Genomic DNA, 14,641 nt, shown 5'->3' on the forward strand with positions numbered 1-14,641 from the left:
CGGATGTGGCGAAACTTCATTTCCTGTTTCTATTGGTCGCGCTTTGTCCCGCCTCTCGGGGCCGGTTCGGTCTCTTCCCGAACACCGCCTCTTTCTCCCGGTGATTGGCCAGCAGACAGTTCCCGTGGCAACGGACACCACACGCCCATCCTCCAGCCCTAAGGGCATCGCCTACCTCCGCTTAGCCACTTTGAAGCGAGGGCACGGGGGCGGAGCCTGAAACTTGCTGCGCATGCGCCCTGGCTTCTCACGGATTGGTGAGCGCCCTCCCCTTGCTCCCCCCCGCCCCGGACTCCCTTAGCAACGGTCGCCGTTGAGACGGAGGGAGACGCTCGCTGCGGATTGGCCGCCCCGGCCCCTCTGCGCCGCGGATTGGCTGAGGCGTCGCCGGAGGGAGGACTTGACAATCGCGGCCCGAGAACCGGCGTTCCCAGGCCCCGGGCGGGACGCGGCCCGCGGTGATCCGCGCCCAGGAAGAGCGACGAGATGATCCGCCCCAAGTGCAGCGAGTTGACGGCCCTGAAGATCCCGTCGGAGCGTGACCAGCCCTCCGCGCTGCCGCGGGAACCCCCGAGGGGCCTCGGCTCGGTGGATGGGTCCGCCACGCGGATGGCGACGGGGGCGCGGCCCGGGCCCGGAACCACGGCGGCCTCGGAAGAAGCGGATGAAGACGCTGCGGCCACCTTGTTCCCGGTGAGGGCGGGACAGCGCGGCCCGCCCCGCCGCGCTGGCGAAAGGGCTCCCCGGCAGGGCGTCCCGTCGAGGCAGGGGTCGTGACTCCAGGTTGCTGGTCCCGGGCCGTGCTCGGGGCCCCCCGAAGCCTGGGCGGCCGGCGGGGCTCGCACACAGGCCTTAGCATGAGAAGGCCCGCGAGCAGGTCCTTAGGCTGGAGAGTCCGGAGGGGTCAGGGACTGGGGCCGGGGTGGCAACGCTCCGCCTGCCCACTCGGCTTTCTCTCCGCAGCCCCCGCTGCCCCAACCGCGGATCTGCCTGTGGTGAGTGGGAAGGACCCGGGGGAAAGCGACACCGCGCGCGCGCTTCCCCCGACAGGCCTGTCCGACAGCCGCGGCACCCCGTTTGCTAGATGAGGGAACTGCAGTTGTCCACGGCGACTAGAGCTCCAGGCTTCCTGCTTCCCAGGTCCAAAGAGGGGGCTGGGAAGGCGCCGCGGCTGCGGATGCACCACCCGCGGCTGCGGGGCCCTGTGTAGCCGGAGACAGAACTCGCTACCTAACCCTCCGCTTTATAAATGACGAGAACCCCAGGCGCTCCTTTACAGCACACACCACACCCCTCACTTACAGATGGAGAACGTTACACCCGCAGAGGAAGTGACTTGCCCCGTGAGGGTAGTAGAAGGGCGAACCCTCAGGCTGAGGTCTCCTGGTTCCTGGTTCCCAGCCCAGGGCTCTAGCCATGGCAGCCCCGTCAGGGGACTAAGGCCTGCGGCCACCAACACCTGTTCTCCTCTTTCCTTACGGCAGGAAGTACCTGGATACGCATTCCATGCACAGGCTGCAGAAGACAGCCAGCACGGAGGAGATGAGGGAGTATGGGGACGGGGCGGGGAAGAGCAGAAGCGCTGGCTCCGGGGAGGGCTGAGAGGGCCGGGCTGGAAGGCAGGATGCGCAGCTCCAGGGTACGTGGGGCACCGGTGCGGGGTGCGGAAGGGGCTGCTCAGTTCTTCCTTCCTGTCTCCCTCCCAAGGGTGCTAGCTGAGCTCTTGGGGCTAAGCTGTCCTGAGCCAAGCCCGAAGGAGGCCATCACCCTAGACCTCTTCTCCCACGCACTTATCTTCTGCCGTCAGCAGGGCTTCTCGCTGGAACAGACATCCACAGCTTGTGCCCTGCTCCAGGACCTTCATAAGGCCTGTGTTGGTGAGAGGAGGCAGCGACCAAAGGGTTTCAGCCCAGGGGACAGCGGAGGCGGGGACTGCACACGGGGCCACGGGAAGCAGTCGTGGGCCACCCCCTGCAGTCTGGTTCTGCCGTCACAAGCAGCATTTTCACGCACACGCTACTTCAGCTCTGAAACCACCGCTTCCTTACAGACAGCACCAACCTGACGAGACCGTTCTGAGGAATACTGTGGGTACTACCCACCAGTACAGAGACAGGGCTCAGGGGAACAGCTCCTCCTTCAGCTCCCACTTTGTTCCGGGAACTGATATCCTGGGGGATGTTCAACAAGGGCTGAAATTCCGTAGTTTTTGTTTTATTCTATGTTACTTAAGGGCAGGATCTCGTCTGCCTTGTTCAGTGCCTGGAACAGTGCATTGTGGGTGCTGCTGAGTGAGTTGATGAAACAAGCACTTAACCTTAGAGCTGTTCACTTCCAAAGCTCATGCTCAGTAAGGTAGCTGGTGAGGGAGCGAAATGAGTGACGATCCAGGAGGGGACTCACTTGTTCATCTTGTTTCTCTCCCAGCAACCCCCCTGGGCAACGTGGAGGAATGTTACCGCTACTTCATCAGTGTCCTTTTTTGCCACGGAGTCAGGGTCAGTTCCCCTGACACGAGATCCTCGGCCTCCCACAGCTAAGCTCTAGCCCAGTCTCCTGGCGCACACGCCTCACCCTCGTCTTCCTCTGAAGGCTGCAGGGGCTCTCCCTGCTCCTCCACAGCTGGGCACCTGGAGAAAAGGTCAGGGTTCCTGGGCGAGGTCAGTCCGCTCATTCCCAACCACCCCCACAGCGGCCCCCCTTCAGCATCAACCTCTTTAGGGAGGAACAGCTGCTGGCCCTGGCAGATTATGTGGTCAACACCTACTTCCGCCACTTCAAGCTCTACAAATACGTCTTCACGCCCCAGGTACGGAGGCCGCCCTTCACCTCCCCCACTCGGCGTAGACGTCCGCCTCTCAGCCTCTCCTCCTCCTCCCCAGGTGCGACTGGATCTGTCTTTGACTTACGTGGGGCTGCAGCCCCCCAAGCTCTTGCCAGAGGAGGAGACAGGTAGGGAAGAAGGCTGGGGCTGTCCCCTGGGGCTGGAGTTGGGGCTGGGGCTGGGGCTGGAGGCTCTTCCTGCTTCTGGCCTGCAGAGAAAGGCGGCGAGGAGGTGGAGCAGGGCGTCAGCCCACAAGAGGAACCAGAAACAGGGGTCCAGCCGGAGCCGGAGCCGGAGCCGGAGCCAGAGCTAAGTGAGGATGGGTTAGGGTCCCCCGTGACTTTGGGCAGGTATAAAATGAAGGGTATGGACCACATCAGGACTGCATGTCTGTGTTAGGGACAGTGCCCTTTCTCCAAATGCTTCCTTATGCAGAAGTCCAAGGTGACAAACAGGTACTAAGACGCAGCTGCTGGGGGGGAGGCAGGAGCTATCTGCCTGCGGATCAGCAACCCAGAGGACCTAGGCTGGCCAGCTCCCCCACCTCTCTTCGCGGAAGGGGTGTAGCTGCTTTCCCTGAAATAAAGCTGCAATGCTGGTGATGCGTGGGCACAGCATCTCTGCTGACCTGCCCCTTCTTCCCTGTCCCGGCAGGCCGGGTCTCCAGCCTGCAAGCCTACATCAGGACCCAGATGAACAAGGAGCTGAGGCAGCTCCAACAGCTGATGGAGGAGCAGCTCCAGGCCAGCGAGGACCGGCTCAGCAGCAAGCTGACCACCCTAGAGCGGCCCTTCCAGCCACCTTCTGGCAAAGGCAAGAACAAGACCAAGTGACCCCCAGCATTTTCCCCAATAAACCCCCAGGGCAGGGCAGCCCCATCCCCGCCCTGCTCCCTGAGCACCTTCTGGGCTCCCGTGCCAAAGCCGGACACCAGACACTGGGCACCGGCTCCCTCTGGCGCGCAGATTTTATTGCAAACGTGGCCGAAGCAGCACAGATGAGACCAGGCGTGGTGTTGCGAGTGGCTGCCTTCCCCCTCTGCTCCGACCCCAAAGCCCCGGCTGGTGGGGGCAGGGATACACGGCTGCTCTTCATGGTAGTACAAGCAGTGGTGGGCCTGGCCAGCCTGCGGGGCAAGGCCCGAGGCCAAAGCCCAGAAGAGCTGGAATGATAAAAATCCTCCTCCTGAAGAGTCCTACACTCTGGGGTCCCCGGGGCCAAAGTGCTAGCCCAGCGCCAGCAGCGCATCCTCCTCCGGGATAGCAGTGGAGTCCCCCTCCTCTTCAGGGCCCAGGACAGGAAAAGGCCCGGGGGGCTGGTGCTGGAAGAGCGCGGCGCGGTTCTGTTGCTCCCCCTTCTTCACCCAGTGCCCATAGAGCCGGAAGGCACAGCTGTCGATGAGGCGCCGCACGGGCCGCAGCGCGTAAGGGTCCCTCAGCAGTGCGCTCTTGGTCAGTGGCCGCACACGCTGGGTGCTTAAGGCCACGCGTCCCGCAGCAAGCACCGTCCACACTGCCACCTGGTGGGGAGGCGGGAGGCCGTGTGAACTCCAGTGCAGTAGCCACCGTAGGAGAAAGATCACGGCACAGAGGAGCAGGCGCAACCCCAAAGCTTGCAGGCTTACCCGGAACCGCTGGCGGGGCGTGAGGTTCCAGGGCTGGCTGCCTTCACAGCGCTCAAAGAACGGGTGCTGCAGGGCCTGGTCCGCTGTCAGGCGCTCCTCAGGGTCCACCTGGAGCAGCTTGGAGATCTAGGGGGAACCCCAGAGCGTGAGAGGCAGCGCTTGGGCCTCCTCCCCACCCCACTCACAGCCTCGGCTCACCAGGTCTTTGACCGTGTTGGAACGGTCATCCCACTCGGGCGAGCTGAACTGGTACTGGCCTTCCATGATCATGCGTAACATCAGGATCTGGCGGCGGTGCCAGAATGGTGGTGAGCCAGCCAGGAGTGTGAACAAGATCACGCCGCAGGCCCAGCTGGGGAGGAGAGCGGAGTCAGGCAGGTGCCAGGCAGGCGTGCGGACGACGGGCCCCAGAGGAGCAGGGAGGCGGGGAGACCGGAAACTCACAGGTCGACCTCCTTGCCGTAGCCGGGGTGGGTCTCGTCCATGGAGCATTTAAGGATCTCTGGTGCGAGGTACCCTGGGGTCCCACACAACTCTGGGGAGAGAAGGCTGAGATTGGCGGATGCCACCAGCTCCTTCAAGGGTCCCTAACTCCAGACTCTGCTTGAGCCCCCACACTCCCAGTGCCTAAAGGGTTCCCATTCTGCTCCTGCCCACCCCCCGCTGAGGGCTTACCTAGCCCCATCCCTGCTGAACAACTCAAGTGCCCACCAAGGTTCCTTGTGGCATAGCTGATTTTTGGACTGACTTCAGTCCCCATATCTTTTGGCACCGCCACCCCACCTCCTCACCCCTTACACAGCCTTTTATCACGTTTTGACATACATGATACACATGGAAAACAAACCTTCACTCTTTTTTATGTTCCTTTCTGCCCGAATCGATTCCTCCACCTATGATCGCCATTCTGTATGGTGGAATCAGCACTCAGGCATGCACTAGCTAAGTCCCTCATTTAAAATCCCTCCCTGGCTGTCCCCGCCCATTCGGCCTTGGGCTCAAGTCTAGACTCCTGCAACACAGAGCCCTCCCCGACTTGATCCAAGCCTGTTACATGTAGCTGCTTCTGCTTCAGGCACCAAATCTTCCATCTGCAGCTGCCCAACCGTGTTCTTTGCCACACTTCCAGGAGAGCTTAACAGGCCTGACTCTTCTGGGTAATTCCCACCAAAAGTATTGAAGAATGCCCACCACGTACCAGGCACCATACTAGACACTGGTGAAATTAGATGTGCCCTTACCAAGCTGTCTATCCGAAAGCAAACAAGAAATAATAGAGTAAGAGGTGTGTCCCGAAGGGGGGAGGAGAAGAGAAAGCAGGGGACCTAACCTAACCTGGAGCTTTAAAGGGGAACCTCAATTCCTGAAGCCAAGGGCAAGGGTGGTTCCAGAATGGGAAAAAGTATATGGGGAAGCCCAAAGGGAAACAAAGCATCCGCAAGACAAACGTGTTAAGTCCACAGGTCATGAACATGAGCTCTGGAGTCCGACTGCTCAAGTCCCAGCTACCTGGCTGGGCAAGTCCCCTCACCTCTTTAAGCCCACTTATCAAATGGTGATCCAGACACTATCTCAAAGAGGGGTCAAGAGGATCTGGAGAACCCAGCCATATAAAGACTTAGTGGGGTGCCAGCGAACGTCAGCTGCTAATAGCACAGTGCCAAGCCAACGACGGACAGAAAGTACCTTAATAGCTCTAAGGAGTCCACAGTCAGACTTTGTGAAGTCTTCCATTTGCACTAAAAATATCTGTCACAATGGTGACACAGTGGTGTCACAGAGGGCGAGTTCCAGTGCACCAGCGGAGCCGCACAGTCTGGCCGCATGGGGCTCTTCCTAGCTCCTAAGCAGCACACTGCCATCCTATCTGTGCCAAAACCCAAACACGCAGCTGAGGCCTGTTCTCCATCCCCACCCCCACCCCTCCACCGCCTTCTTCCTCAGGGGACAGGCCCAGCTCTGGAGACCCCTCCTTCCATAGGTCCCTCCAGCTGAATCAGGCGCTCCCCCATCCTGGCTTCCCCTGCACGGTCCCTTGCCTGGCTGTGTCCCACGACCTGCACACCTGTCTCTGTCCCCTCCCCCGCGCAGACCGGGAAGCCCCCTCAGATGCACACGAGGCTCTGCACACAGAAGGTACTTGGCAAGTGCTCACTGACTTCTCCCTTTTTCTTGATACCTGGGTACTCGGTTGTCAGACCCCGCTAACCAGCGTCAGGCCTGGGTCTCCTTCCCTCCCAAGCCTCTTAAGGCGCCAGGCCCCCTCACCTCGGAGCTTCTCGCCAGGTTCCAAGTGGCAGGAGAACCCAAAATCTGAAAGTCGGATCTGCATATTGTCATCTAGGAGAATATTCTCGGGCTTCAGGTCTCGATGCACAATGTTGTTGGCGTGGAGAAAGCTCACTGCTTCCAGCAGAGACCTCATGATGGACCTGGCGGAGGCGCAGTCTCCTCGTCGGCTTCTCCCTACCCCGCCCTGTCCCCTGGTCACCCCACGGGCCACAGGCTCAGTCATTACCTGGTTTCCTTTTCGGAGAGGGCCACCTTCTCTGTGAGATAGTCAAACAGCTCTCCCTTCCGCATCCTAAGGAACAGGAGGGGTTGGGAGGTAGGTGCACCTTACACGGGGTCTAGGAAAAATAAGCCAGCGCTCATAGAAAATACCACGGAAGAGGCCAGGGGAGAGAGAGTCCTCTCTGGTTTTTTTTTTTTTTTGAGTGATCAGTGTGCCCCAAGAGTGAACTGGATGCCAGGGACAGTTTGGCCCAGGGGTCGCCAGTCAAAATACATGCGCCATGCCACGGCTGCTATGCTAGCAAGAATAAGAACCTTCCGGCAGCAATTTACAGGAGGTCCTCATTATATGAGACTCATTATTCAAAGAGGACCCTCTAAAGTGAATCTATCTAGATATGGGCCAAAATTTCACAGGTAATAATGGCAAAAAAGTTGGGCAGGATGTTATTTTTATCTTGTCTTTCAAAAACCAAGTTTATAACTGCAACTCTGCGTGGACCCTTGAAGTCAGGTGTTGCCTGGGGGCTTGCAACTGTTCTGCAAAGCTGCATGATGAGGGGACAGATGCTTCCTACCTCCCCCGCCCCTTTTAGAGAGGGTCACTTCTATACGAAGACTTTGTGAAATTTTTCCAGGGGTCTCTCTTAATTATTTGCTATTCAAACCACTCTTCTGAAGTGCCTTTGCACTGGTTTACACTGTACTGCAGAACATCTCACACTTGGATTCAGACTGCCCAGGAAATGAACCGATGGGCAGAGACAAACACCAAGTAGGGTGTTCAGAGCAAGAGACAGGGGAGCAAGAATCTGTCGGTAAGTATTCAGCTCTTCAGTGTTCCCTGCTGATCTTATAACCATGGGGACTGGGACAATGAGCCCGGGGGTCACGGAAGCCCTTTTCAACTGGCTGGTCCTGAGCACTCTGGAAGAGCTCGCCTCCTCAGGGCACCCAGGGAGAGGGGCCAGGGCCACGGGCCCACGGGAAGTGGTGAGCAGGGCGAGCGGCCCACTGCGCCGGCAGGCTGGGGCCACGCATGGAGGGGGGGAGGACGCGTCTCAGATCAGGGCAGGGAGATACTCACAGGTCAAACACCAGGAACATGAAGCTAGAAGACTCGTAGGAATCGATGAGAGTGACTGGGAAAGAGGCAGAAAAGGCAGAGATACGAGATGGGAAGGAGCAGGAGCAAGTTAAAGGGGCGTTCCACCCCGACGTGGCAGCGGGCGGTTCCTGGGAAGGAAGGAGAACCAAACGGAGGCAGGAGGGACCCAAAGGCTGGCCGCACTGGGCGGTGGAGCAGAGCCGTGATGAAGGGAGCAGAGGTGTGGAGGCAGTGCTGGGGGGAATGGGCTGGGGGCAGGGCCGGCAGGAGGTGGCTGTCGGCTAACGGGAGCGGGGAACGCAGCCTCACTGATGTGGGGGTGGCCGGCGACCTGGCGAAGGATGTGCGTCTCTCGCCGCGTGGCTTCTCGCACCTCCTCTAGCTGTTCAGGACTCAGCCGCTCGGCTGTCACCTCCATGATCTTCACCGCAAACTCGTGGCCAGTGGCTCGATGAACACAACGGCGCACCACGGAGCTCACTCCTCTGCCAGAGTCAGACCGCACACGCGTCAGGGCCTCCTGCGCGCTCATCTCCACCAAGAGTGGAGCCTGGCCATCCTCATGCCCCTGCTCCGTATTCGGAAGCCCCATCCGGACAGTACGGCAGCCTGCTGCGGCCCGCCCTGGCCTACGGCAGCTTCACAGTAGCCTCAGCAAGAGGCAACACAAAGCTCCCAGGGAAGGCAGGCGGGGTGCTGGGTTCGAATCCAGCCTCAGCCGCTCCCTGCATAGAGAAGCTTAGGGAGGTCCTTTCCATACTGAGCCCCAGAACCTGCCCCTTCTTCCGGAACCGCACAAGGAGTAAGCAAGAAGAAATGATCTAAGGCTCCCTCCAAATTTTACTCACACTCCCCCTGATTACCCCTTCCAAATCCCAAAGTTCTCCTACAATACCTCAAGTGTAAGAGGCTCCAAATAAACAGCAGACCACTGACTGGAGAACAAAGTTGTGAATCAGGAGACCTTGGTGTAGGTCCCAAATGTGCCACTAATTAACCTCCAAGTGACCCACTGACATCAGGTCTCTGGACTTCCACTTTGCGGGCTCTGAAGTGTGGACAAGGCCAACTTGAAGAGGTGTCCAATGCCACGAGGTAGAAGACGAAAAACCCATTTGGCATGGTGAAGAGAAAGTCCTAGACATGTATTTCCTGGCTTGGAATCAGTCGCCAATTCCTTATGATCCCACGAGTACCTCAGGCTAGTACGAATCTCTCAAGCCGGAGCTCACACATTTCCTGGGCTTGTTCCCCGGCTGCCCTTCACGGCTTCCTTTGCTCTTACGTAATTCCTTTTGCCTAGACCACCTGCCACCCACATCTCGGGTTCCATCAGGAGATCTCAACCACTGACCCTCCAGCCAAAGGGTGTGTTGTGTTTGGTCAGTGAGCGGTTCTTTTCAAATCTGAATTCCCGTCTTGAGTGGGACGAGAACCTTCCAGCCGCTACAGTGCTCACCACTTCCTACTGTCTTACTCTTTGCCACTTGACAGTTTTAATTCCCCCATTAACAGTAATGCCATTCAATCAGACATCAGACTCCCGGACTGGAAATCTGAGGAGAGTTCCTGGCATGCCCCTTTCTTTCACAACCTACCACATGCAGCCAGGCCACTCCCTCGGGTGTGTTTCTCAAACCTGCCTCCTAGTACTCACCCCATAGCCTTACGGCCTCCTCACTGATGCCTCTACTGCCGACCCCGGCCACGCAGCCCGCCCACCATGCTGCTTCCAGAATGACCGCCCCAATTATGTCATTGCTGCTTAAAACCTTTCCAGCTTAAATTCTCAACTAAGCTCTAAGCGTACCCTCATTCCTCAGCAGGACCCGTAGAGCAAAAACTCTGCTCTTTTTAAGTGAGCCCTAATAATTTCAACCGTACCCAGCGAACTACGGAGGACACGCCACACTGCCTCCCTGTTACCTGCAAGATGGAAGTAAAACCCCAGTTCCTTCACCTGTCATTCAAGGCCTTCACCAAATGGTCTCCAGTTTCTTTGCAGTCTCATTTTTGGCTATGTCCCTGCTATTCAATCTTTGCTTCAGTGACTTAGAACTTATCACCAATTTCTAGAATGCAGCAAGCTCTTTTAAAGCTGCAGACATGAAGATTTCATACATGAAGAAACTGGCACTCTGGGAACTCATTTAGTGAGGGTGTACACGTCATTTACTGTGCAGGAGAAACACAGGGAAAAGACAGAGACCAGGGACGCTGCTGCCACAGCAACGCCGGAGCGAGAGGCTAACGAACCCTCTTCCCTGACCTGCTTCCTCTGAAACCGATCTCTCGGCACCCCGTGGCAGCAGAACCACTGTTCTTCCCGAAGGGCTCTCCTAGCCTCGGTGAGCCCTCCCTTACCTGGTCCTGAAACCCCACCTCAGTTTAGGACTTGGGTGTCAGCTCTCTTCTTTTCCAGACACCCTTTCCCCCATGACCGTCCTGTCCTGGGCCATTTAAGTTACCGGCTGTGCAAACGGCTCCCACTGCACTGCCTCAAGGCTTGATTCCTTTCCAGAATTCCTGATCCTAAAGGCCTCTATCACGTCTGCATGTGGTATCTGAAAGGAGTTTGAACACATCTAATAGTCAGCCCTTTCTGCTTTCCTGGCCTCAGAAGCACGGATCACAGCAGACCGCGCCAGCCTTCTAGAAGCACATTCTTTTCCTGTTTTTATTTCTAACTCAAAGATGCTCTCTCCTTAGCCTCCCTTGCTGACTCCTCCTTTTCTAGCTCCTTAATGGCGACATGCCCCAGGGCCCGAGCGTGGCCCCTTTCGCTTCTTTCCATGTATTTTCTCGCCAGCTACGATGTATATGCTACTGCCTCCCAAACGGACTGCTCTATACAGCTGTGTCTTGAGCTGCAGAGACACGTACCTACTTGACAGCTCCGGCTGGATATCCCAAACTTCCCATTTCCAAAGCTGAACTCTTAACTTGCTCGGCCCTCCCGGCCACCTGATCCTCCTCGGCCTTCCTCATTTCAGAAAAGGGTTCTCAGGCGCTCAAATCCAAACCTTAGCCATGATTCCCATTTCCTTTTCTTCTCCTTCTGGCCCTCGTCTGCTCTCTCAGGAAACTATCAGTGTCTCCTCAGTTCATCACCTCAACCTACCCACCTCTCTCCATCTCCACCGGCGCCACTCAGATCGAAACCACCACCGTCTCGGGTCTGAATCAATCAACAGCTTCCCAACTGGGCCGCACACATCCCTTCCTGTCCGCCGCCTATCCATTTTCTACACAAGAGTCGGAATGATCTTTTTTGAATGTAGTAACAGACTCACGTTGAGCACTTACATTTGCCAGAAGTGTTCTAAGACAATCCTATTAATTCCTCCCATCCTCACAGCAGCCTACATGGTAGGGTCTATTTTTATTCCCAATCTAAACGGCAAAACTGAGGCACAGAAAGGCTGAGTGCCTAGCCCCCAGACCACAGAAATATAAATGAGACCATGTTAATTTAACTACCCTGTTTGAAACCATCAGTTTCACTAGAATAAAATGGAAATTCTTTCTCATGGCCTAAGGCCTCTATTGACCTGTCCAACTGCATCTCCTCCACCTGTCCCACTCTTACTACATCCCAGGCCCCATGATCATCTGCCCACTGCTTTAGAATAGGCCTTTTCTTGCCTGTGCCTTTGTATGTGCTGTTCCCTCCGCCCTAAATATATCCCCCGTTCGTGCCCATCCTTCAAGCATCAGCGCCGTTAATTACTCTCATCCCCTCACCTGAGCAGATGAGGACCGTTGTCTTGGTTTCATGTTTACTGTCTGTCTCTACCACTGGAATACAAAGTCCAGGAGAACAGAAAACATGTGAGACCTGTATCCCAGTGTATGTGCTAGCCTAGCACACCGGACGTGCTTAGGAAAGCTTGGATGGGTGAGTGTCCCTGCCACTGTCTCTACAGGGGAGCCGTGCTTCTATTTTCTGCTTGCTGAACTACTCATCCTTCCAGACCCAAAGAACACCCCTTGTGGAAAGCTGTGGTTTTGAGCCCCATCCCACAACCTGATACTACGGGAACGCTCATGTGTCTCTTTCAGTTACTTCTTCTCCAGGCATAAATCTCTCTTCTACGCTCCCTGTGTTTGGCTTCGTGTCTGGCAGACCTTCGTTGCTTTAACTACGTCTGGTGAACACATAAATGAGTGAATATGAAAGAAATGGGGGTTAACCCAGACAAAGACTTAAGTCCCCAAATGGTCCTCCACTAACCACTGTTCGTTCCCATTTAGAACCATGCAGGGGCGCCTGGGTGGCTCAGTGGGTTAAGCCTCTGCCTTCGGCTCGGGTCATGGTCTCAGGGTCCTGGGGTCGAGCCCCGCATCGGGCTCTCCCCCTCCCCCGCGCCCCGCCTACTTGAGATCTCTCTCTCTCTCTCTCTGTCAAATAAATAAGTAATCTGTCCAGCCCTCAGATGGAGCCGTGTGTTCTGGCCAGGGCCCGACCCCTCCGGGCCGGTTTCCCTGGCCTGAGCCTCACCTGCCAATGACGTCCTTAGGGTCGTACTTCTGGTAAAACTCCTTGGCCGCGGCCCAGTCGGGCAGCTCATCCTCCGGGCCCACGTCCAGCGTCATTCTGAAGGCGGCGGGCGCCTGGGCGGGGGAGACGGACGGCAGCGAGGGCAGTGAGGCCCACGGGCTCTGGGAGGACGCGCATCGCGGCTCGCGGAGGCGCAGCCCTTGCGGCTGGGGCGCCAGGATCTTCGGGGACGGGGACGGGGTGGGGGAAGGATCGGGGCTGGGGAGACCCCGCGAAAGGGCCTGGGGGCGGGAGGGGTGTCGGGGCAGGGAGGGGCGGGGGAGGGGAAGGGAAGAGGTGCGGAGGAAAAGGGAAGGGGCGCACGGGCAGGTGGCTGTTGCTGCGCAGGCGCACTTGGGCGGGCACTGGGAGGGGGCGCGGGGTCTCGCGCAGGCTCACCCGCGGGGGAGGGGAGAGGAGCCGGGGTCGACGCGAAGCCGCTCAGTCGCGGGGTTCGCCTCCCGTCCCTTACCTTGCACCCGGGCGGCGCCGGCGACGACCCCAAGCCCCGCCCCCGTCCTGTCCGCCAATGGCCAGCGGCGCTGGAAAACTGTGGTTCAAAAACAATTCCGATTGGGAGCTCGCAGTCCAATAGGAAGCGGAGGGTCTCGAGGTGGGCGCGGGCGTGAGAGCTCGGCGTTTCCAAAGGCAGAGACGCCGGGGCGGGGCTTCCGATGCCGCCAATTAGCGCACAGCATCTGCCAGGGCCGACGGGGGCGGAGCGCTGGTCGTCGAGCGCGGTCGGAGGCCGGGAACGCGAGCCGGAAGTGGCTTACCCGGAAGCGAGGCGTCGGGGAGAGCGGGGCGCGGGGCTGCGGCGCGCTCGTTCGCGGACTCGGGCGGGCGCCACTGTCCCCAGCCGCTCTTTGGGAAGTTGGCATTCTGGCCCCAAGGGGGTGCTTTCGGGGGCCGCGTCCCGCTCTGGTCTCGGAGCCCGCGGCCTGGGCCCCCAGCTTGCCCCTGAGCGGCCCTGGACGACGCGTGGCCCGTCCCCCAGCGGGGCTGCCCGGGTCCCTGGACACCTCCCGAGCGCGCGCCAGCTGGGGCCCCACACTGCCCAGTCCTCTACCGGCGCCTCCCGGGAGTAGCGCTCCGTTCCCAGCCCGGCGACGGAGGTCCTGCCGGCAGCGACTCGCCTCTTAAGACTTTAGTGCCCGGCTCAGCCCCGGCATTCACGGGCTCGTTCCGTGCAGACGCGCCGAGCGTCCGAACGCTAAACTCCGCGGCGGGGCCGGAGGGAGGCCGTGCCCTCGTGGAGATCCCGTTCCCGCAAGAGGCCCAGGAGGAATCATGTCCTTCTAACAACTGTCTTAGAAAGGGCACTTGGGGATCACAACCCTGTAAGAGGAAAACGAATCCAAGTAACTTTGGAGCAGAGCACTTCGACTTCACACCACCAATCTAAAGACCAACAATGGCAAAGAAAACTTGAACTTTACTTAGTAGGCTTATCGTTTGTTATTATAATGGGATTATTCAGAAATTGAGCAAGTGAATATATTGTTATACTTAAATAGATTTGCAAGTGAACAACATTCTTAATACGGGACGATGGAATTTGAGATGGGAAACGGAGAGAAAGACTTACGACTGATTGAAATTGGAGGTATGATTTTAAACATAGATCTAAAAATAGATATATTTTCTAGCTCTAACCTCTGAAAGGGCCTAGAAGCAGTCACATCTCAGGAGAATGAGGACCGCTAGTCTAGATACTGATTTCAACGTGACAGGCCCCAGTTCAAGGAACCAGGACTTCTTGGGAGAAATGACCAATTCCCAGGCTGGAGCAGAGAAAGTGTAAGATGAGCCTGGAATAATTTGTGCCAGAAAGCAAGTGAAGAAATGTGGGAACTTATCAGGACAAAAGAACTAGGCTGATGCGGTTTCCACTGGTCAAAATCAGAAACAAAAAGAATAATGAGGGCCATGAGGGAGTCTTCTAATGTTCTATTCACCTAGGTGATTATACAGATGAGTTTATATGAAACATTCACCAAGCCACACACTTAAGATCTGTGCACTTTACTT

At 57.6% G+C, this 14,641-nt stretch overlaps 2 protein-coding genes across 4 annotated transcripts; one reads left to right on the forward strand and one right to left on the reverse strand.

Annotated features, from left to right (window-relative positions):
* The first annotated feature begins 43 nt into the window (after positions 1 to 43).
* Positions 44 to 3,724, forward strand: CFAP119 (cilia and flagella associated protein 119). The gene is made up of 9 exons (XM_059154377.1): positions 44 to 693; positions 964 to 995; positions 1,485 to 1,550; positions 1,708 to 1,877; positions 2,428 to 2,498; positions 2,693 to 2,809; positions 2,883 to 2,952; positions 3,039 to 3,137; positions 3,479 to 3,724. The coding sequence occupies exons 1-9, from the start codon at positions 487 to 489 to the stop codon at positions 3,655 to 3,657; spliced, it is 1,011 nt and encodes a 336-aa protein (XP_059010360.1). The 5' UTR covers positions 44 to 486; the 3' UTR covers positions 3,658 to 3,724.
* Positions 3,725 to 3,773: 49 nt separating this feature from the next.
* On the reverse strand, positions 3,774 to 13,223 carry PHKG2 (phosphorylase kinase catalytic subunit gamma 2). Of its 3 annotated transcripts, none has more exons than XM_059154371.1 (10): positions 13,083 to 13,223; positions 12,572 to 12,684; positions 8,380 to 8,555; positions 8,050 to 8,104; positions 6,967 to 7,032; positions 6,717 to 6,880; positions 4,893 to 4,983; positions 4,647 to 4,800; positions 4,449 to 4,574; positions 3,774 to 4,343 (listed from the first exon to the last, which is right to left on the reverse strand). In XM_059154371.1, the coding sequence occupies exons 2-10, from the start codon at positions 12,664 to 12,666 to the stop codon at positions 4,050 to 4,052; spliced, it is 1,221 nt and encodes a 406-aa protein (XP_059010354.1). In that variant the 5' UTR covers positions 12,667 to 12,684; positions 13,083 to 13,223; the 3' UTR covers positions 3,774 to 4,049. The 3 variants fall into 3 exon arrangements, with proteins under 3 accessions (XP_059010354.1, XP_059010353.1, XP_059010355.1); XM_059154370.1 differs by having other exon boundaries at positions 13,010 to 13,101; XM_059154372.1 differs by lacking the exon at positions 13,083 to 13,223 and adding an exon at positions 11,815 to 11,868 and having other exon boundaries at positions 12,572 to 12,947.
* Positions 13,224 to 14,641: the final 1,418 nt, after the last annotated feature.

The sequence above is a fragment of the Mustela lutreola genome, chromosome 17 (assembly GCF_030435805.1).
Source record: "Mustela lutreola isolate mMusLut2 chromosome 17, mMusLut2.pri, whole genome shotgun sequence".
NCBI classification, from domain to species: domain Eukaryota; kingdom Metazoa; phylum Chordata; class Mammalia; order Carnivora; family Mustelidae; genus Mustela; species Mustela lutreola.